Source organism: Bubalus kerabau, chromosome 3, assembly GCF_029407905.1.
Source record: "Bubalus kerabau isolate K-KA32 ecotype Philippines breed swamp buffalo chromosome 3, PCC_UOA_SB_1v2, whole genome shotgun sequence".
Taxonomy (NCBI): domain Eukaryota; kingdom Metazoa; phylum Chordata; class Mammalia; order Artiodactyla; family Bovidae; genus Bubalus; species Bubalus kerabau.
In genome coordinates, this window is record NC_073626.1 from 80,320,081 (window position 1) to 80,343,289 (window position 23,209).

General features: G+C 36.9%; 1 protein-coding gene and 1 non-coding gene across 6 annotated transcripts in view; both read left to right on the plus strand.

The window, feature by feature from the left end:
• FASTKD1 (FAST kinase domains 1) overlaps positions 1-19,837 on the plus strand; it is a 35,408-nt gene extending 15,571 nt beyond the window's left edge. For all 5 annotated transcript variants that reach the window (XM_055572308.1, XM_055572312.1, XM_055572310.1 and 2 more), the window contains 8 exons: positions 4,418-4,904; positions 6,312-6,426; positions 11,862-11,990; positions 12,682-12,813; positions 13,180-13,293; positions 17,475-17,613; positions 19,039-19,153; positions 19,664-19,837. In XM_055572308.1, the coding sequence (XP_055428283.1) occupies positions 4,418-4,904; positions 6,312-6,426; positions 11,862-11,990; positions 12,682-12,813; positions 13,180-13,293; positions 17,475-17,613; positions 19,039-19,153; positions 19,664-19,759 (1,327 nt within the window). In that variant the 3' untranslated portion in view covers positions 19,760-19,837. The remainder of the gene's footprint in view (positions 1-4,417; positions 4,905-6,311; positions 6,427-11,861; positions 11,991-12,681; positions 12,814-13,179; positions 13,294-17,474; positions 17,614-19,038; positions 19,154-19,663) is intronic.
• Positions 2,725-2,831, plus strand: LOC129648142 (small nucleolar RNA U13). The gene has a single exon (XR_008712725.1). It is a non-coding gene; the product is annotated as a small nucleolar RNA U13 (small nucleolar RNA).
• Positions 19,838-23,209: the final 3,372 nt, after the last annotated feature.

The window sequence follows — 23,209 nt, forward strand, 5'->3', positions numbered from 1 at the left end:
GCAAAGCTCCATTTAGGAGTACGCACATTTGTAGGTTTTTAGTCTGCTTACTTACCTGTTTTAAGGAATAATTAAAATGTAATTAATTAATTAATTTTAAAATTTATGTATTTATTTTTGGCTGTGTTGGGTCTTCATTGCTGCCTGGGCTTTTCTCTAATTGAAGTGAATGGGGGCTACTCTCTGGTTGTGGTGCACGGGCTTCATTGCGATGGCTTCTCTTGTTGCTGAGCACAGGTTCTAGACTCGCAGACTTCAGTAGCTGTGGCGTGTGGTCTCAGTAGTTGTGGCTCTTGGGCTCTAGAGCACAGGTTCAGTAGTTGTGGCGCATGGGCTCAAGTTGCTCCATAGCATGTGGGATCTTCCTGGATCGGGGATCTGACCTGTGTCTCCTGCATTGGCAGGTGGACTCTTTATCACTGAGCTACCCAGGAGGTCCAAGGCATATTAAAATTTAAAATTTTAAAACGAAAATATGTGGTGGCAATGTTAGTAAAGTATTTTCATATGATTTCCCTTTTATAATTAAAAAATTTTTGCATTTCTATGAATATAGCATTCCTGTTTCAACTAAGAAGTTATTCAGTTTTCCATTGATTTTTATTTTACTTTAAGATGGAGTGTTCCAATTAAAAATTTTTACTTTAAAGATCAAAATAATGACTTGAATGAAGTTAAAACCAGATTAATCTTTTCCCCCTCTGTTTTTCCCATACTAGTTTGATTTCTTACTGTGATTTTTGAAAGACCAGGCATGTGACTTTATGCTGTAATCAAGACTGACATATAATTGAAAATGATTTTTGCTGTAATAAAATGATATGCTATTATGGTTAAGGATTTGAACTGAGGAATAAGAGGTAGCACTTTATCAGGTGAGAATTTAGCATATTAGATATGTTACAAGAAGGTTCACTGTTTTCTTAAATAGGTTTCTTATCAAGGTGATTAAATACAGGATTGTTTCTTCACTCCATATTTATTAATAACATCCACTTTCATATAGCCTCTGAATTAATAATTTAATGTAATTATGCTCTAAATTAGGTATCATAAACTGGCCCAGAGACATGATTTATTTGGTCAGTACAGTGTTTCTTAAAATAGTAAATTATACAATACTATTGGCCTACAGGTATGCTAACAGAAAAGTAAGACAGGAGTGGGAGCATCACAGGAGATTTCACTTTACCGGTAATGTTTTGTTTACTTTATTAAAAAATTTGAAGCAGATATGGCGGTGTTGAAGTTTAGTAATTCCGCATAGCAAGAGCCCTTACATACCTCTGTGCTGCTGCTGCTACTGCTAAGTCGCTTCAGTCGCGTCCCGACTCTGTGCGACCCCATAGACAGCAGCCCACCAGGCTCCCCCATCCCTGGGACTCTCCAGGCATGAACACTGGAGTGGGTTGCCATTTCCTTCTCCAATGCATGGAAATGAAAAGTGAAAGTGAAGTCGCTCAGTCGTGTCTGACTCTTAGCGACCCCATGGACTGCGGCCCACCAGGTCCTCCGTCCATGGGATTTTCCAGGCAAGAGTACTGGAGCGGGGTGCCATTGCCTTCTCCGACATACCTCTGTATGTACCTCTATTTTAAATGTAACCCTTCCCCCGCTTCAGAGCAGGTTGGTGCGAAGGAATACAATCTAGTTAAAGTAGTTCACATAAATGTTTGTGTGAATATCTCCTGAAACTATCTGGGGAACCCAGGGAATTCATGTACTGGAATAATATGTTCTTTAAAAAAAAAAAAAAGATGATATATTGAACTATCTACGTAAAATAGACATATTCCCTCCTCATGACACTACTCCCTCCTCTTTACCCCTACCTACCCCCTTCCCCAGGCTAACTATTGTCCCTGCTTCTAACTGCATGGATTAGTTTTGCCTGTTTAGTGCCTTGCTTCTTTTGTTTAACATTTTATTCATGAGATTTACCCATGTGTTTGCTATATAGTCTTGTAAGAACGTAACAGGTTTTTTTAAGTCTATTTGAATGTTGATATTTGATTTATTTCCAGTTTTGGCTATTATAAATGCTGCCGTGGTGAACAGCCTCATTCGTATCTCTTGGTGAACATACGTGTACATCTCCGTGGGTATTTACTGAGGACTGTGATTCTTTATTATACATATGTTACTATATGTTCACCTTCAGCAGATCCTGCTCAATAGTTTTCTCTTTTGTCTCTTTTTCTTTAACAGTTTCCCAACTAGGGATTGCACCCGGGCTACAGCAGTGAAACCGGGAATCCTAATCACTAGTCCACCAGGGAACTCTAAATAGTTTTCTAAAGTGACTGTACCAGTTTCTTTACCACTAGCAAAATGTGAGCATTCCTGTTTCTTGAGATCTTCACCAACTCTTGTACATTTTTATTTTAGCCATGCTGGTAGATTTGTGGTAGAATGTAAATAAACGCAATTGCATCTGTTGTGAGTTTTGGAATTTTAGGGGACACCATAAGGAAAGCATCAGGTGGAGTCTGGCATGTTTGTGTCTCTTGGAGGTTTATTTTCAGATTAGTATCACAAGATTGGCAAATAATGAGAGTTCCTACCCCCTGGGTCAATTCTGTAAACAGATGCAACTCTGGAGGTCTTTCTTTTCTTTATATAAAATAGCATATTAATTTTTTGTGGTTATAAGAATAAAATGCTTATTTAGTACTTATTGAGTACCTACTTTGTGTCAGGCAGTGGGCCAGATATCATGTGAAAATCATTTTGATTGTAGTTCATAAGCATAGTAATTGGGTGTTCACACTACTGTGTGAGATGTGCTTCCCTCAGATCTGTTATGAGGTCAACACGGGATCCATCTCATGTGAAAAAAAAAAATCATTTTGAAAACAGAAAAAAGTATAAAGAAGAAAATAATCATTTGTAAGCCCTTTCATTTATGGTGAACAGTTTGGTTTATTTGGTTGGTTTATTTGCTTGTGGTATATATCATCTATATGTTTTTTTCCTAGCTGAGAATCAGGAACGTACAGTTTTGTGTTCCTCCTCCCACATGCTTAACATTAACAGCATTTTCCTACATCATTTAAAGTTATTTGTAAATATTTTTAGTGATTGGATATTGCCCATTATATGACTGTATCATAATTACCTTAACTATCCCCCTTCCTGGGTATGTAGACTGTTTTCAAATTTTAGCCACATAAAAAAATATGATGAATAACGTAACATAAAATCTTTGCCTTCATTTTAGATTATTTTCTTAGGCTAGTTTACTAGACAAAGATTGATCATGTCAAATGATGTAATTATTTTTCAAGTTCTTAAGCTATACTGCTAAATTACTTTCCAGAAAGGTTGCACCAACTTTTTAAATTTACTATTAGTGAATGAGAAAATCTGCATCAATATACCTTTGCTAGCCTTGAATATCATCATTATTTTAATATGCTAACTTAATATGTTTAAAAGTAAATCCGTTTTCTTTTAATTTATATTTGATCATCTCTTCCAGTACTTCTAAACTTAAAAGATGGTTTAAAAGCTCCCAGTTTTTAATTTGTATTTTAACAACTGCTGTCCTGGTGGTGGGTCTCTAAGCATAGGGATTTGGGAAAGGAGGAGAAGAGAAGGGACTGTATGCTCTGTGTTTGTCTTTTTTGTCTGTTTTTTTTAAAGGTTGGGCTTCTTATGTTGCAGAAGAAGGGGATCACTGTTATTGAGTGGTTACTCTTTGCCTGTTCTAGATCATACCAGCTTCTGACAGGTCATATCCAGTAATTCAGTCCAAATTCTGTCTCTCGCAACAGCTCTGCAGACATTTTTCTAATGTTGACCTTTTGTTTGTCAGGGACTATGGTTTTATTTTTGCATAAAGAAATGAGGATATGCTTTAGAACATCTTAAGGCTTCCCTTAGTGAGCCTTTATGAAACTTGTCATCTTTGAATTTATCTAACCCTTTTTATTGATTTTATTTTCATTTAGTTTTAGCTGTTCTGGGTCTTTGTTGCTGTGAAGGCTTTTCTCTAGTTGTGGCAAGCAGGGGCTACTCTAGTTATGGTACCTGGGCTTCTCATTGCTGTGGCTTCTCTTGTTGTGGAGCACGGGCTTTAAGGGTGCAAGGGCTTTCGTATTTGCGGCATGTGGGCTCAGCAGTTGAGGCTCCCAGGCTTTAGAGCACAGGCTCAGTAGTCGTAGCACGCAGGCTTAGTTGATCCAGGCATGTGGGATCTTCTGGACTAGGGATCGAACTCATCTCCTGCATTGGCAGGCGGATTCTTTACCACTGAGCACCAGGGAAGCCCCTAACCCTTTTCAAATTATATTTTAAAACTGTCACACCTGTTAAGTGTAATAATAATTATATATTCATGTTTTAATTCTTATAACTAAGTTTTGTTGGTGATAGATTCATTCTGTTCTTTTTATTTTTCCTTCTTTCTTTATAGTTATTTGAAAGTCAGTGTCATACCTAGTGAGATTTCCATCCTGGTCTATGCTCTTTCGATGCTTCCTTCTGCTCACCTGGACGAAGTGAGGATGTCTCAGATTGAAGCAGTTTTGCCACAGTGTGACCTACATGACCTGAATATTTTTGCAACATCTGTTTTAAGATGTATTCAGTATGATCACATGTATCTGGATAATATTCCTGCGAAACAGTTGAAAGTACTTCAAAAATTAGATCACTATGGTCATCAGAGACTACAAGAATGTAAAAGTTTGAATCTGTTATGGGAAGAAGTTAAATCTTTAAAAGGAGACTGGTTTGCTGATTCACTTCTTGAAGAAACAGTTGTTACCTTACAGCGTCTGATGGATGAAATTAATTACATCAATGTTGCAGGGATTGCATCTTTCATTTCTAGAACCAACTACCTCAGTACTTCACTACTTGATAAGATAGCCTCAGTGGTCCTTCAACAGATTGAAAAGGTGAAATTGAAATGTTGCATATTATTGTCAACTTCTAGAACCATAAATGTTTATAATAAGTGCTTGAAGAACTTGATTGGAATTTGAAGTTTAAAAATTAAGCTCTAGTTTCTGGTAAATAATAATAGTTGTGTTAGGATAATGGAGATGTATGATTTTTGCCTTCTTTTTCTTATTTTCTATAATCCTATGATACTTTTACTATTTAAAACTATTCAAAAGAGTAAGATAAATGTGAAAACTGAGAAAATTGTAGGTCTTCACTGACTTTCAGTTCAGTTCAGTTCAGTCACTCAGTCATGTCCGACTCTTTGCAACCCCATGAATCACAGCACGCCAGGCCTCCCTGTCCATCACCAACTCCCAGAGTTCACTCAGACTCATGTCCATCAAGTCAGTGATGCCATCCAGCCATCTCATCCTCTGTCATCCCCTTTTCCTCCTGCCCCCAATCCCTCCTAGCATCAGAGTCTAGAATAATTGAATTGTCACTGTGTCTTCTTACAGTTTTATTTCTGGAACTTGTAAAATGCTGTTTGTTTGTTTGTTTAATTAATTTATTTATTTTTGGCTGTGCTGGGTCTTAGTTGCTCCATGGGCTTTTCTCTAGTTAGGGACTACTCTCTAGTTGCGATGCATGGGCTTCTCATTGCAGTGGCTTCTCTTGTTGCTTGGAGCCCAAGCTCTGGAGCCCAGGCTCAGTAGTTGTGGCACATGGGCTTAGTTTTTCCATGGCATGTGGGATCTTCCCAGACCGGGGATGGAACCCGTGTCTCCTACTTTGGCAGACGAATTCTTTACGGCTGAGCCACCAGGGAAGCCCCAGTGATGCTTTTTGAACTATATGAGAAAATCAATTATATATATCAGAATATGGTTTTTACTTAGAAGACAGTGTTTCTAATAAGTAAAAATAGAAGTCTATCTTTTTGCCTAGCATAGTGCCTGCCGTTTATTAAGTATTGGGTGAATGAACTTAAAAAAAAACAATGAAAGAAAAATGAAGTCTGATTATTATTATAAATTAGGAAGCTTTCTTATTATATGATGAGTCTATAAAATGCACTTATATCATGGAAATTAGTGATACTATCTTCTTGTCATTTCAATGACTAAGGAATTCTGGAACAGAATTTTATACTTATAAAATCAATTTGTAACTTATCTGATTTATTTTTTCTACATTAATATTTAGAGTTACTAACTAGAGATTAGTGATGGAATTAAATAGATTATAGCCAGGTAGAGAACTTATTAACAGTGATACATGTGTCATTTAACTGTGGGCATGTTCATTTAACTATAGGCTTGTTTGATAAAGAGTTCTACTTAGGATAATAATTAGGCTAAATTTTGTTTTGTTTTGCTGAGGTTTAAACAGTAATTTTTTTGTTCTATTTTTTACAGATTCATCCTTTTGCAATTCTTGCTATTATTCTTCCATTCAGTGCCCTGAACTATGATCCACCTCAAAGGGATGAATTTTTTGGAACTTGCATTCAACACCTTAATTCTTACTTAAGTAGGTATATTGTTTAGTACTACCTGGATGAGGAGGTTGGAGAATACTGTTGCTACTACTCTTAAGACATACCGCTCTTTTAAAGGATAACAAAAATATCCATGAGTTTTATACCTTCAAAAAAATGTTTTGGATCCATTTTTTAAAACTTTTTTATTATGATAAATGTCAAGTTTGCATTAGAAAGTAGAGAATTGAACAAGTAGCACTTGTGAACTCACTAGGTAGATTCAGTAATTGTTCACATTTTATCATATTTGCTTTATTGTTTCTCTTGCTCTCATTTTTTCTATACCATTTCAAAGTAAGTTGTAGGCAATGTGAATCTTTACGTCTAATTGCTTAGACCTCCTAAGAATAATGATCTCCTAAGTCACTACAATACTGTTATCACATAGAGAAAATTAGTTGTCCCCTGCTATATAATATAGGGCTTCCCTGATAGCTCAGTCAGTAAAGAATCTGCCTGCAATGCAGGAAACAGGGTCGGAAGATCCTTGGATTGGAAGATCCTCTGGAGAAGGAAATGGCAGTCTACCCCAATATTCTTGCCTGGGAAATCCCATGGACAGAGGAGCCTGGAGGGCTACTATCTATAGGGTTGCAAAAGAGTCAGACATGACTTAGAGACTAAACAACAACAATATATAACATACAATCTATTTTTAAGTCTCCCTCATTATTGCCAAAATACCTTATTTACAGTGATTATTTTGGACACAGGATCCAGTCAAGGTTCATTCATTCCAGTAGGTTATCTCTCTAACATTTTGCCAGATTTGCTCTGTGTGTGTGTGTGTTTTTCTGTGTATATGATGAACCATTTGAAGTGCCAGCCCTAAATACTTCAGGTTATAAGGACATTCTCCTATGTAAACACAATGCCAGTATCACACTTAAGAAAATGAACAAGTACCACTTATTACCTAGTATTAGTCACTCAGCCATGTCCAACTCTTGGTGACCCCATAGCCTGCTGTCCATAGAATTCTCCAGGCAAGAATAGTGGAGTGGGTAGCCATTCCCTTCTCCAGGGGATCTTCCCAACCCAGAGATCAAACCCGCGTCTCCTGCGTCTACTGCATTGTGGGCAGGTTCTTTACCTTCTAAGCCAACTGGGAAGCTACTGCCTACTCAATCCATAATAAAAATTTCCCAACTGTCACCAAATTTTCTTTGATAAATTTTTTAAAGAAACTAATGTTGGGCTACATCACTTTCTCCCTATCTTTTTTTCTCTTGATATTTTTTTTGTAAAAGGGATTGGCCTTTTATTATGGGTTGTGCCACATTCTGGATTTGTTTGAGTGCTTTTTTTTAACTTGCTTCTCCATCATCTGTATCCCTAGTAAACTGGAGTTAGTTATAGATGCTTGGTTAGATTCAGAGTAAACATTTTCAGCAAAAAATGTTTTGTATGTGAAGCTGTATATCTGATATTTGTATCATTTCTGGAGACATATAACATTTGATTGTTTTTGTCAATTTTAATAGTTGTTTTTTTTTTTAATAGAAAACAAATATTTCTTAAGATCCTTTATAGATATTTATTAATTGTCAGAAAGGTTGTTGCTTTGGGACTGATTATTATGTCTCTTTAAAAAGTCTAAATAGTGTTTTAGTACCAGAAAAAAGGTGGAATAGAAATATTCCTTCCTACTACTGGCCTTAGCAGAAGCAGTATGTGAGGACAGCAAAGACAGGAAATTATTTTTTTCTTTTCATTTATTTTGGTCCTGAATTATGTTTGTTTCTATTTGGCCTTAAAGAAAAAGGCTTTATGGGGCTTCTCTTCTCAGACTCATTCTTCTTGCACGTCAGGATAATGTGAGAGTTTAGAGGTGAAATGTCTGGCTCAGTAGTTACTGCTCTTTCGGTCAGCATTCACCAAGTACTTACTGTCAGGCGGTCGTTAGTCACTGGAGATACAGGAGGGAGTAAAAACCATATAGACTTTACCGTCATTGAGTTTACTTTCTGGTGGGGTGAAACTGGTGTACATAATAAGCAAGTTCATAAGGTCCAATGGTGATAAGAGTCTAAGAGCGCTAGAGCAGGGTAGGTATGGAGGATGGAGGATAGTGAGGCGGGCCAGATGGAGTAAGGAGACGTCATTGACCATGGATTGAATGAAGTGAGAGAGTGACCCATGCCCAGAGTTGGAGAGGAGCATCCCAGGATAAAGAAAAGCAAGTGCAAAGGGCCGTGAGGTGAGAACATGCTTGATTTCATTTTAGGAACAGCAGATTCAGTGTGGCAGGAATGGAATGAGGGAGACCAAGTTGATAGGAGAAGAAACTGGCTTTCCTCAGAACTTTTTGCTGTGCCTGGAGAGTAAGATGGAGAAGGCGATGGCACCCCACTCCAGTACTCTTGCCTGGAAAATCCCATGGATGGAGGAGCCTGGTAGGCTGCAGTCCATGGGGTCGCTCAGAGTCGGACACGACTGAGCGACTTCATTTTCACTTTTCACTTTCATGCATTGGAGAAGGAAATGGCAACCCACTCCATTGTTCTTGCCTGGAGAATACCAGGGACAGGGGAGCCTGGTGGACTGCCGTCTATGGGGTCGCACAGAGTCGGACATGACTGAAGCGACTTAGCAGCAGCAGCAGCAGGAGAGTAAGAAATAGTCATTCTGTTATCCAAGCAACAAATACTTAACTGAGAGCTTCTGTGTCCAGCATAAGATGTTAGGCTCTATTTTATGGTATGTTTCTCTAGGCTTATAGACCTCTAGTTAGGCTGTGTGAGACAGTATAAATATATTAATGATGTCAGTATGATGTTCATGGACTTTGGTATTTTTTTGTCGGATCTTTGTGCCAGATAGTATCTGACCTATTTTTGTGTCTTTAATAGACAAGTAAAGTGCGACTGTGACATGTGTGTGTTTATTCATGTACAGATGTATGCGTGTGTGGCATTCATATATACTCCCCTTTTAGTAATAGAACAATGTATAGAAAGATGAGACTTGAAATTGAAAGATGAGACTTTGCATATGCTTTCTTGGTTGTTCAGTTGTGTGTCAACAACCAGAGGGAAATGAAAGTACATTCTTTTTTTTGTTTTTCTTCAAATAAGGGATATAAGAGATAAGAGTCTGAGAAGTACAGCTTTGATTTTTGAAGACTTTACTGTGAAAATGATTGCAAAATTCTTGGAGACCTAAAGCAGAATTTTAAGTAATTTATGGAATGATACTTTTCTTTATTTTAAATAAACATTAGTTTTGACAGATCAGTTTTGCTGGTAGAGATCATCACGTAACCTTGTTTGTGACTTGATCTTGCTTTATTAAATAACCTCAGGGAAACAATTGGAAGATTTAACATCTTTTTTTTGTCCTTTGTAAGAACATTTGCTGCTAAAGGTGCATTTTAGGTGATCCCTTCCCTCTCATCAGAAATGTCTTTTGGCAGAGAAAGACAAATATCAATATCAAAGACAAATATCACCTGTGATATCACTTATATGGGTAATCTAAAGTATCATACAAATGAACATATTGACTAAACAGGAACAGACTCGTGACATAGAAAACAAACTTACGGTTGGTTACCAAAGGGGAAAGGGGTGGGAGGGATAAATTAGGAATTTAGGATATAAATATATAAATATATAAACAATTTATATTTTTATATAAATATATAAAGTATATAAACAAGTTCCTACCATATAGCACAGGGAACTGTGTTCAGTGTCTTGTAATAAACTATAATGGAAAAGAGTATGAAAGAAGAGAATATATGTATATAATCTCTCCTTTTAATATATATATATATATATATAACTGAATCACTGTGCTGTACCTCAGAAACTAACACAACATTGTAAATCAACTATACTCCAATAAAAAATTTTTAAAATGCATATATATGAAATTTAGAAAGATGGTAACAATAACCCTGTGTACGAGACAGCAAAAGAAACACTGATGTATAGAACAGTCTTATGGACTCTGTGGGAGAGGGAGAGGGTGGGAAGATTTGAGAGAATGGCATTGAAACATGTAAAATATCATGTATGAAACGAGTTGCCAGTCCAGGTTCGATGCACGATACTGGATGCTTGGGGCTGGTGCACTGGGATGACCCAGAGGGATGGTATGGGGAGGGAGGAGGGAGGAGGGTTCAGGATGGGGAACACATGTATACCTGTGGCGGGTTCATTTTGATATTTGGCAAAACTAATACAATTATGTAAAGTTCAAAAATAAAATAAAATTTAAAAAAAAAAAAAAGGAGAGAAAGGAAATTCCTCTTGGTTAAGGCAAATCAGGTAAGTAACTGCAAGCCTTGTACTCTGGGATACACAGTGTGGTGCTGGCTGACTGGTCAGGGAGGAGGTGCTAGGTGAGACCCGATCTTCATACGTGTCTGTCCTCGGCCTGGGGGTCTGAGAGCCCTAGAAGCAGCATAGCCCAGCGGTTCAGACTCCAGAGATGGACTCTCCTAAGTTAAATCTCACCCTCCACTAGCCAATCATGCTGAGGCACGTCATTAAACTTCTCTGTGCTTCAGTACAGTTGGTTTATAAAGTGGAGATAATAAGCATTCCTGTTGTACACTAAAGCGATGTTTTAAATGAGGTAATATTTGTAAAGTGCTTAGAATGGTTCTCCACACAATCTGAGCAATATTATCATCAGTATATAGAGAATGGTGGCCTTTCTTATTTTTACATACTTCACTGACCTTTTGTTTCTTTTTTTTCCCGCCCATTATATATAGGAGTTTTTATTGAAAAACAAAACCAAAAACAAACATATACTTGAACATCAAAAGTTATTGTTAATCACAGAAATAGACATCTCAAGTTAATGATTTTAGTGCTTTTCTATGTGTGGTAAAATACAAGAGTCTGGGCTCGCTGAAATTTTTCCTTTGATGTGAATCTTAGCTACCTAGGGCCAGTGTCCGGTTTTTCTTCCTCCTGGATTCCCCTCTGGGTGCACCATTGTAGGTGGTTGCAGTGGCTGATGCCTTGGTAGTTGACCTTTTGTTTCCAGTCTTTCTCTTTTCAAGGCAATTTAAAGACTTTTATTGGAAGTATAATAATAATGCAGACATGTTTATATATCATTTATATATATATACATATATATGTATATATACATATACACACACACACATATATACATGGTGTATGTGGATTTATAGAAATTGAATCATGTAAGAAATCAGTACCCAGATCAAAAAAAATAGAATATTATCAAGAGCATGGTAACCTTCCTGGCTTTCTTTTTTCTTCTTCCCCCACCCAAAGGTAACCACTTTACTACCATCCTTGCTTGCGACAGTATAGATTAATTTTGTCAAGGTTGTGTTTGTATCATTTTTTAAAAACCTGGTTTTACTGAATAAAGTATGTATTTACATGTATGTGAAGCAGCTGTACATTTAAATTTTTTTTTCGTAATTTTGTTTTAGGTGTATTGGATCCTCTCGTGTTAGTGTTTCTTGGTTACTCTTTGGCCACGCTTCAGTATTTTCCTGAAGATCTATTGAAGGCAATTTTTAACATCAAATTCTTAGCCAGATTAGATTCTCAACTTGAACGTATGTATCAACAATTTAATACATTATCACTTGTATTTAAATCCAAGTTTCAGCTCTGCCTACCTACTTAAAGCATTTAAATGTTCATACTGATTTTTTTCTGTTTATTATTGTAGAATATAGAACAGTATGAAATAGAAAATGAAAGATTATCTTACCACCAAGTGAAACTGCCACTTTTAGTGTTTTAGAATGTTTCTTTTATGTTTCTTGCCTTCATATATATATATATGTTGATATATCTATGTTTTAAGACAAAATTTGAATTATATATATATTCACTTTTGTCTGTTGCCTTTTATCATTGAACTATATTTTGAAAGATTTTCTATGCCATTACATTTTTTTTTGATGTCATTAGTTTGTTTTTTGTTTATAGAATCTGACATTGTCCTCATCTTTGTTTCCTTAGGATAAGTTGCTAAATGTGGAATATTAGGTCAATGAATATTCTTTGGCAGTATTTTTTAAAATATGGTTTTAACATTCATAATTAGGGAGAACAACATAGATGTTGGTCCTAATGATCCCATTGAGTATAATAATTTAAAAATATAGAACATGTATATACAAATGAAATGAGGTTATAATATGAAAATAAAAGTTACAGTCATTAATGGGATAAATGAATGTGAAAAATGAATTGTCTTTGCTGAGTTCAAAGTCTATTAATGTATTTTTAAAATTTCAGTTATATGTTCATCTCTAAATATGAAGGTCCAATTTCGTCTTATGGAATTAAATAGAGCAGTCTGCTTGGAATGTCCTGAATATCAGATTCCGTGGTTTCATGACCGCTTCTGTCAACAACACTATAATAAAGGTTTGAGTTTTCTTTGGGTCAGAAAGTAAAGTTTAATTCTAAAGCACATTATTAGGTAGTGCATGGTTTTTATTGTTGAACCTATCATGACACCAGAATTCCAAGAGTGCCATAACTTGTTTAATGGAAACATTTTGTAGATGAAATTTGTGTTGTAAAAATTTCTTAATATTTAGGACACTAAACCTCTTTTGGGAGAGAGCCAAAGAACTTGTATTGAATTTACTGTCATTGCATATGGTATTATTAGTACAGCAAGGCTCTTGTTGGAAATATTAACCTTTATTTTTTAGTTTGTAGATGTGGAATGATTTTCGTTCAAAAACTGATTATTTTAAGTGAACTAACTGTTTTTATTTCATGAAGATTTTGGCAGCATGAATGGAGCACAACAGCAGATTTATAAAATGTTAGCAGAGGTACTGGGAGGAATCAATTTTGTGAAAGCCTCCGTTCTTACACCTTATTACTACACAATAGGTAAGTCTTTGGTAGGTTATTAACAACTTTCAGAAAATCAGACTAAATAGAATCATCTCATCAGCTGGAATTTTAAAACTTTAAAAAAGTTATTTCATTATCTTGAAGATTTTCCGAGAATTCCCTGGTAGTCCAGTGGCTAGGACTTTGTGCTTCCACTTGTAGGGAGCATAGGTTTGATCTGGGCTGGAGGAAGCAGAAGCTGGAATCAGGATTGCCAGGAGAAATATCAGTAACCTCATATATGCAGATGACACCACCCTTATGGCAGGAAGTGAAGAAGAACTAAAGAGCCTCTTGATGAAAGTGAAAGAGGAGAGTGAAAAAGTTGGCTTAAAGCTCAACATTCAGAAAACTAAGATCATGGCATCCAGTCCCATCACTTCATGGCAAATAGATGGGGAAACAGTGGAAACAGTGGCTGACTTTTTTTTCTGGGCTCCAGAATCACTGTGGATAGTGATTGCAGCCATGAAATTAAAAGACGCTTACTCCTTGGAAGGAAAGTTATGATCAGCCTAGATAGCATATTAAAAAGCAGACACATTACTTTTCCAACTAAGGTCCATCTAGTCAAGGCTATGGTTTTTCCTGTGGTCATGTATGGATGTGAGAGTTGGACTGTGAAGAAAGCTGAGCACTGAAGAATTGATGCTTTTAAACTGTGGTGTTGGGGAAGACTCCCAAGAGTCCCTTGGACTGCAAGGAGATCCAACCAGTCCATCCTACAGGAGATCAGTCCTGGGTGTTCATTGGAAGGACTGATGTTAAAGCTAACTCCAGTACTTTGGCCACCTGTTGCAGAAAGCTGACTCATTTGAAAAGACCCTGATGCTGGGCAAGATTGAGGGCAGGAGGAGAAGGGGATGACAGAGGGATGAGAATGTTGGATGGCATCACCGACACAATGGACATGGGTTTGGGTGGACTCCACGAGTTGGGGATGGACAGGGTGGCCTGGCGTGCTGCGATTCATGGGGTCGCAAAGAGTCGGACACGACTGAGCAACTGAACTGAACTGAACAGGAAACTGGGATTATTATGTTCCAAGCCCATTGTATTGCCAGTTCATATTTGTATTAATACCTTATGTTGTCAAGTAGCTTATTTTTATGTGAAAATATATATGTCATTAAAAATAAGATTTAATTGGTAATATTTGTATATAAAGATATGGTATAATTAATACAATTGTATGATTACCATTTAGTACCATTTAATACAATGGTATGATTATCATTTAGTACCGCTTAGTACAATGGTACTAAGATTGGGAAGAAAACACTTACTTACATGATACATAACACATGCTTATAGAGAAGAGACAGATAACCTAAAAAAGGAAAACCACCCATGATACAACCACTGTTTGCTTCTGATGTCTGTTTTTCTCTTTTTGGCTCTTTTTTTTTTTCATTTTTAATGACATTTGTTTTCTTTCTAAATTTTACAAGGAGTACTTTTTCATGTGTACAAGCAATATGTATCTTAAAAAATTCTGATTTTTTAAAACCAAAATGACTTTTTATAGTATGTAACTTTAAAAGTGAAGTGAAAGTGAAAGTCGCTCAGTCGTGCCTGACTGTGACCCCATGGACTGTAGTAGTAGTCCATGGGATTCTCCAGGCCAGAATGCTGGAGCAGGTGGCCTTTCCCTTCTCCAGGGCATCTTCCCAACCTGGGGATCGAGCCCAGGTCTCCTGCATTGCAGGCAGATTCTTTACCAGCTGAGCCACAGGGAAGCCCAACTTTGTTTATATATTGTGAATATTTTTTCCATGTCAACAAATATACAACATTCTTTTTAGTAACTGTATATATTTCATTGAATGAGTATGCTATAGTTTACTAAGGTTTTTTTGCTGCTATGTGCATCTCTCAAACAATGCTGTAATTTCATATAACAACAATAATAGTAATGAATACACTCACATATTGATTATTATGTTAGACATTATTTATTTTATTTATTTTAAAATTTTATTTATTTGTTTTTGGCTGTGCTGGGTCTTTGTTGCTGCACGGGCTTTTCTCTAACTGTGGTGAGCGTGGCTGCTCTCTAGTTGCGGTGTGTGTTCTTATTGCAGTGGCTTCTCTTGTGAGCACAGGCTCTAAGAACACGTGGGCTTAGTAATTGTGGTGCATGGGTTTAGTTGCTCTGTTGTATGTGGGATCTTCCCACACCAGGGATCGAACCAATGTCTCCTGCATTGGCAGGCAGATTCTTTACCACTAAGCTACCAGGCAAGCCCTTAAGTGCTTTATATATATATAAGCTTATTATATCCCCTTAAGTTTTGCAAATACTCTTTTTTATAGATGAGGAAACTGAGGCCCAGAGATATTGTTTTTTGCCCAAGGTTATATAGCTGGCAAATGGCAAAGCCAGAATGACTTATGCATTCTAGCTCCAGAATTCATTCTCTTAAAAATGAGAAAAGTATATTTCATGTTTCATAATTAACTTGAAGATGCTTCAGTGCCTCAGTTTCCCTTAAGAATAGGTAATTAAATCCACTCTTCTTTTTCATTCCTTGTTTCTTTTTTTCTTGGCTTAAATACTTTTATTATTGTTTTTATTATGGGAAAAATTTCATACATATACAAAAATAGAGAGAATAGTATGATGAACCCTCATCCAGCATTAAAAATGATCAATACTCACTAACCAGAATCCCACCTGATCCTTTCCAAACAAATCACAGATAATATATCATTTCAGAATGTATATCTAAAAGGATATATAACCATAGTGCCATCATTCATCTCTACAACTATTCATAATAATTTCTTAATATTATATTGCTTATCAGCATTTAGGTGTCTCCATTATCTTGTATATGTTGTATTTTACTGTTTGTTAAAATTGGAATCCAAATTTTACCTTTGGGTGATCTGTCTTTTTAAGTTCTGCCTTTCTGTCTTTTTTCCCCTTACAGTTTATTTATTGAAAATAAGTTATTTGTTTTTTCATATTTTGAACTTTTCCAGTTGCAGTTCTGTGATGTCATTCAACATGCTCCTGCATCCCCCATTTTTCCTGTAAACCAATAGTTAGATCTAGAGGTTTGACTAGATTAGTCAACCAGGTTAGTTTGGGGACAGTAGGGATGGTTTTTTTTTGCCAGCTCTTTCATAAGTGGTATGTGCTTATTGCATCTTATCATGACATACAATTCTGGTTGTCTTACTATTATTATATTAAGATTCATCAGTGTGTTTGTAGGTCATCAGTGCCTCCATTAGGAAGTTTGCTCCTTAGCTTGTCACCTAATGATTTTAGCAGCCATTTAAATTATTATCTAAATGCATCATTCATCAGGGGTAGCAAAGTAGTGATATTGTGCATCTATCATTTCTTCCGCATTTATTAGCTGGACTTTGTCTAAAAAGAACTTTCCTATGTCAGCTGTTTAGTTACCCGATGTATAGTTCATACAGGAAAGACAGGATGCTTGCCTGAATCTTTGTCTCTGCTAATTTTCTGATGAGTTGGTTTAGCTTCTCAGACTGTGAACAAGAGATTTAAAGGGATTGAGATAAAATTTCTTAATGTGATTTAGCTTGAAGTGAAGTCGCTCAGTCGTGTCCAACTCTTTGTGACCCCATGGACTGTAGCCTACAAGGCTCCTCCATCCATGGGATTTTCCAGGCAAGAGTACCAGAGTGGGGTGCCATTTCCTTCTCCAGATGATCTTCCCAACCCAGGGGTCAAACCCTAGTGTCCCAGATTGCAGGCAAATGCTTTACCGTCTGAGCTACCAAGGAAGCTGTGATTTGGCTTAGTACAGTGCTAATTATAGCCCTCATGCTAACCAATAGTTTGGTAATACTTACTGGTTGATTTTTATTGATCGATTTTCAAAGAGGTGCTCTTGGATCATATAATAAGTTGGATAGGGACTTCCCTGGCAGTCCAGTGGTTAAGACTCTGCACTTCCACAGCAGGGGACGTGGATTCTATGCCTGGAGGGGGAACTAAGATCCTGCATGCCACACGGTGTGGCCTAAATAAATAAATAAATAAATGAAACAAGTTGGATAATTAGAGAGGTACCTCATTCTTCATGTTTGTGAGTGTGTGTCTTTATATATATGTGTAAATATTTAACATATATCTTAAAATTTTACCTATAAGAATGTACCTGATTCATATTGTTGATTCCTGTGCTTCGTTATAGACTTTGAGTGTATCTTGGATAAAAGGAGAAACCCTCTTCCTTATGGAAGCCATAATACAACTTTGGAAAAACTGCCAAAAATACACTTGGAATCAAATACTCAAATAGCTGGATCAAGACTGCCACCAGGAGCTGAAAAGTAACTTTCTTTTAGCTTCAGATTTTATTATCTAAATGTTAAATTTGACACAATTTAATGAGCTCAAGTATCAAGGATTGTTTATAGTAGAATATACTCCTCATATATGTCACAAATTCTACCTACGTACCTTTGCTTTTGTTGTGCTTTCTGCCTGAATCTCCATCCTTCACTGTCCAAAAATGCTGCTGCTGCTGCTGCTAAGTCACTTCAGTCGTGTCCGACTCTGTGCGACCCCATAGACGGTAGCCCACCAAGCTCCCCCTTCCCTGGGATTCTCCAGGCAAGAACACTGGAGTGGGTTGCCATTTCCTTCTCCAATGCATGAAAGTGAAAAGTGAAAGTGAAGTCACTCAGTCCTGTCCTACTCTTAGTGTCCCCATGGACTGCAGCCTACCAGGCTCCTCCATCCATGGGATTTTCCAGGCAAGAGTACTGGAGTGGGATGCCATTGCCTTCTCCAGTCCAAAGCTGAGCAGTCTCTAAAGCACTAACGTTCCCACTATCCTCATTGGAAATAAATAGTATCTTCTTTGGACCTCCCATGCCTCTATACTTTTCTGAAAACCACACAGCTGCTTCCTACACTGAATTACAGTTATGTGCTGTATATCTTATGTTCTTTGACTATTTGTTGTTCAGTCGCTCAGTTCTGTCTAACTCTTTGCAACCCCATGGACTGCAGCACGGCAGGCTTCCCTGTCCTACACTATCTCCTGGAGTTTGCTCAAATTCATGTCCATTGAGTCGATGATACCATCCAACCATCTGTCTCATCCTCTGTCACCCTGTTCTCCTCCTGCCCTCAATCTTTGCCTGTATCAGGGTCTTTTCCAATGAGTCAACTCTTCATATCAAGTGGCCAAAGTACTGGAGCTTCAGCTTCAGCATCAGTCCTTCCAGTGAATATTCAGGACTGATCTCCTTTAGGATGGACTGGTTGGATCTCCTTGCAGTTCAAAGGACTCTCAAGAATCTTCTTTAGCACCACAGATCAAAAGCATCAATTCTTCAGCACTTAGCCTTCTCTATGGTCCAACTCTCACATCTGTACATGACTGCTGGAAAGATCATAGCTTTGACTAGATGGACTTGTCAGCGAAGTGATGTCTCTGCTTTTTAATACGTTTGACTATAAGCTGTGTCTTTTTATTTTTATGTCTCTCACAGTACCTTACATATGGTAGGTGACTAATAAATATATGCAGGACAGAGAAACACAGATGAAAGCATGTAGATACTATAATTTGGTTTAATCTAATGAAGAGGATTACTTGTCATTAATTACTAATTTAAGTAGAAAAATAACAGTGTACTCAGTTGGCTTTTTTAGTTTATAAGGATACACCCTTGTTTCTGAAATGTTTGTAATTACTCAGTTTCTCATTTTAATTTCAAAAGTAAATATTTATTTTTCTTACATAGGATCGCTTTGGAATTTTTGGATTCAAGAGCATTTTGTAGAAACATCCCTCATTTAAAAGGAAAATCTGCTATGAAAAAACGACATTTGGAAATTTTGGGCTATCATGTGATTCAGGTATGAAATACTTATATAATTCAGCCTCTAAAAACCCCAGACACATTGGTTTTACATGTATCCTCTTTTAAGGTGAAAGTTATAGATTTTTTTTTTTAATATTAAGAAAAGCTATATTAAAATATCTCTGAAATAGAATCCTCTCCATTTTTTTTTAAGAATAGCAAATAAAAATCAGTTTTTAAATTGTCTCTAGACAATCTCTTGATTTTTATATTTATCTTACAATGAAGAGAGGCTCTATGAAGATGGTTGGAGTTATAAGAGAAAAAGGCTAGTGTATAAATATAAGAGAGTCACATAGGAAAAAGAGTCCATTCTTGCTATTGTAGGAACTAGGAGCATGAAAGCTTTGAGGCAGAAAACCTTCCAAAAAGGGTTCAAAAGGCTATGCTTATGTAAACTAATGTCTTAGGGTCTTAAGCTCTTTTCAGTTTTCTTAGAAGCCTTCCCTGACCTTTTTGTTGCTGCTTTCGAGCTTTCGTTTAGACTACATTACTTCTTTTACAGATCCCTCATTTCGAATGGAACTCCATGGCACTGTCAACAAGGGATGCTCGAATGGACTACCTGAGAGAACGTATATTTGGAGAAGGCAAATCATGATTGTAGCTTTTACTGAAAATTAGTTATCATGTTGTGTCATATTTGGACTTAATTTAAGTGGCTTGACTCAATTAAAAAGTAATAATGTAGAACTGACTGATTTCTAGGTCAATTGAATATTAAAATTAACAGACATTTTACAATTGAGTATTTTCTCTACTGTCTAGTTGGGAAACTTTAAAATTCTTAATATAAAAGACATGTAGCTTTTAGGAAACTTAAATAGTTCACCGTTCATTCCTTGAGTGCATACTATGTGCCAAGAACTATTTTATTTTTTATTTTAATTATTTTTTGTTCCAAGAACTATTTTAGATACTGGGTATACTGGAGTTAGTACAGTATATCTCTCATGGGTTGAGTTAAACACAATAAATTAATATAGTTCATTATATCAATATCTTAGATGATATGGAAAACTGTAGAGAAAAATTTGAACATTGGTGGGGGAGTGATAGGAATATTGTGGGTGGGTGTAATTTACATAGGGTAATCTGGGAAAGGCTCACTGAGGTGATATTTGAGTCAAGACATAAGGAATTATCCGGGAGTGGAGAACTCTAGGCAGAAGGACCAGTAAGTGCAAGTATTCCTGGCATGTTTGAAAATAACAAGGAATCTACCATGGCTGGAGCACAAGTGGGAGATGGAGGTTAGAAGTATATGAAAGGGTGAGATTGATAACAGTGTCAAATATATACTACCTCCTGGCTACCCTGAGATAAGAGGCCATTGGAGAGTTCCTAGTAAAGAAATAAAAACTCATATTTTCACTGGATCACTTTTGCTACTCTCTTTAGCTGATGAGAAAAAAAACTGCAGTGGGGCAACTGTATAAGCAGGGAAATCCATTAAAAGGTGATGGCAGTAATCCAGACAAGAAGTGACTTGAAGAGAGTAGTAGCAGTGGAGGTAACGAGAAGTTGTCAGTTTTTTAATGTATTTTGAGGGCAGAAGCAACATCACTAGCTCACTGATTGGATAATGAGGTATGAGAGAAAGGAGTCAAAGATAATTCTAAGTTCTTGTCCTGAGCAACTAAAAGCATTGTAAAAGCATGCCATTGCCATTGACTGAGATTGGGAAGTCTATGAAAAGAGGAAGGAGGGAGCGGGTAGGAGAAGATCATGGGTTTGGTTTTAGACATATAGAGTTTGTGATACCTTTTAAACATCTAAGAGGAGATATCAAGCAGGCAATTCAATAAATGAATTTGGAGGTTGTGGGAGTGGTCCAGGCCTTAGTTATAAATTTGTAAGGTGACAGCAGTTTTTAATGTGATGAGAGATGATGGAGTCGCTAAAATGTGATTAGAAGAGAGTGTGAATGGAGGAGAGGTCTGAGGATTGAAGTCCTGGTGCCTCAACATGAAGTCAAGAAGAAGAGGAAAAGCCAGATGCTGCTGATGGTTCAGGTAAGATGAGGACTGGGCAGTGTCTATTAAACTTAGTAACATGCAAATCATTGTTAGCCTTGAAAAGAGTAGGTTTGGTGACGTGGCGGCTATGAAAGCTTGACTGGTTCAAGAAAAAGTGGGAGGAGATAGTTTTCTTACAAATGGAAGCAAAGAAAGGGGGTCGTAGCTAAGGGGAAAGTAGACCCATCTTTTAAAAACTTTTATTTCATTTATTTAAGAACTGTTTTTATTTATTTATTTTGGGCTCTTCATTGCTGTGAGGGCTTTTCTCTAGTTGCGGTGAGCAGGGGAATACTCTCTAGTTGCAGTGCCTGGGCTTCTTATTGCTGTGGCTCCTCTTGTTGAGGAGCACTAGGGCTCCAGGGCACGCAGGCTTCAGTAGTTCTGGCGTATAGGCTTAGTTGCTCTGTGGCATGTGGAATCTTCCCAAACCAGGGATTGAACCTGTGTCTCCTGCAGTGGTGGGTGGATTCTTTGCCACTGAGCCACCAGGAAGCCCCCAAAGTAGGCCAATCTTGACCTGGTCTGATCCCATACATTTTGAGGGAATAATGATTTTCTGTCTTATATTTATTTCATAACACAGTTACTAAGAGCCTACTGTGTGATAAACTCCCTAACCCTTATTCCAAATATGTGTGCTTAGCAGAAAGCCATATTGTAGCTACCCACAGGCTACTTGGTGGGGGTGCAGGTCATTGGCCATCTGAAACTTCATCTTTCACCTCTGTGACCCTCTAAATTCATTCTGTCCCAAAACAAGTTAGCCAGAGTGCCTTGAATCTTAAGCATAGCTTTAGAACATGTGACCTGTGCGTGTTTTGGTCCATTGATATTTAATTTAGGCTTAGTTGAAGTACTTGTTTAAAATATCCAATTACTGTGCATGATTTGAGCTCCAAAATGTGAACTTCACAGGACCTTCTTTGAAAAACAGAATCAGAATTGGAAGCAAATGAAAAATGTCTCCTTGTAACCCATCTCCCTCATTTTGAATTTCCTCATGATGTTCATTTGTGTTTGCTGAAATCCTGTTCTAAGTGCTTGTTATCCACATTCATGAGTGTGTTTTATTTCCCAAGCAAATGATTACAGGAATTAAACCCCCAAGTAGGTTGAAATATCTTACTGTCCAACTTTTAGAATTAAATGATTAAGCTGATGAGGTTATAGGTGGTTTCCTTTGGATATAAATTAAAACCCAGTTTTTGTATAATTAATATATTCATACATGGAAATCTTGATTAAATGACCCTTAAGGTACCTTTTACTTACTGTTACACATAATCTGACTTTTCATGTACATCTCTTACTTCCCTTTCTCTAGGCTGCCTGGTGCAAATGGTTTTATGTCCTTATATTTCTGTTTGATGATTTTTCTATCTAATAACTTTGGTTGTTATAAATAAAAGTGTCCCTTTTTTTTGATTGAGATATATATTCCATAAAATCCAACTTTTTAAAGTATATAGTCAGTTTTTAGTGTACTCAGATTATGCCAACACCACTACCTAATTCTAGAACAGTTATTTATTCTAGAACATCATCCCAAAGCATTGTTTTTACAACTTAATCTCATGTCTACATAGATCAGCACTCTCCCCCACAAAGTAACCACTATCATGCTTTTATAGTAGCCTTCCCCTTAATAATTCTATCAGCACCATCATGTTCTTATAGTAAAGACTTTCCCTTAATAATTCTGTCACCCAAGTTTGCATCTCTAGACATCATAATTCCCCATCCCTACCTTATTTTTCTCTACCTAATCTTTAAAAACATTCTTTTTTTGCATTTTAATTTTTTTGACCACACCATGCAGCATTCAGGAAGATCCTCAACCATGGATCGAACCCCAGACCCCTGCATTGGAAGTGCAGAGTCCTAACCACTGGACTGCCAGGGAAGTCCCTCCTACCCCTGCTTTTAAGTCTGTCTTAATCTATTAGCATCTCTCCTTCTTAACAATTTATCTGCTAAATAACCTGTAGTTTCCCACCTTTGGGATTTGCTGATTGTATACTCAGGGTGCA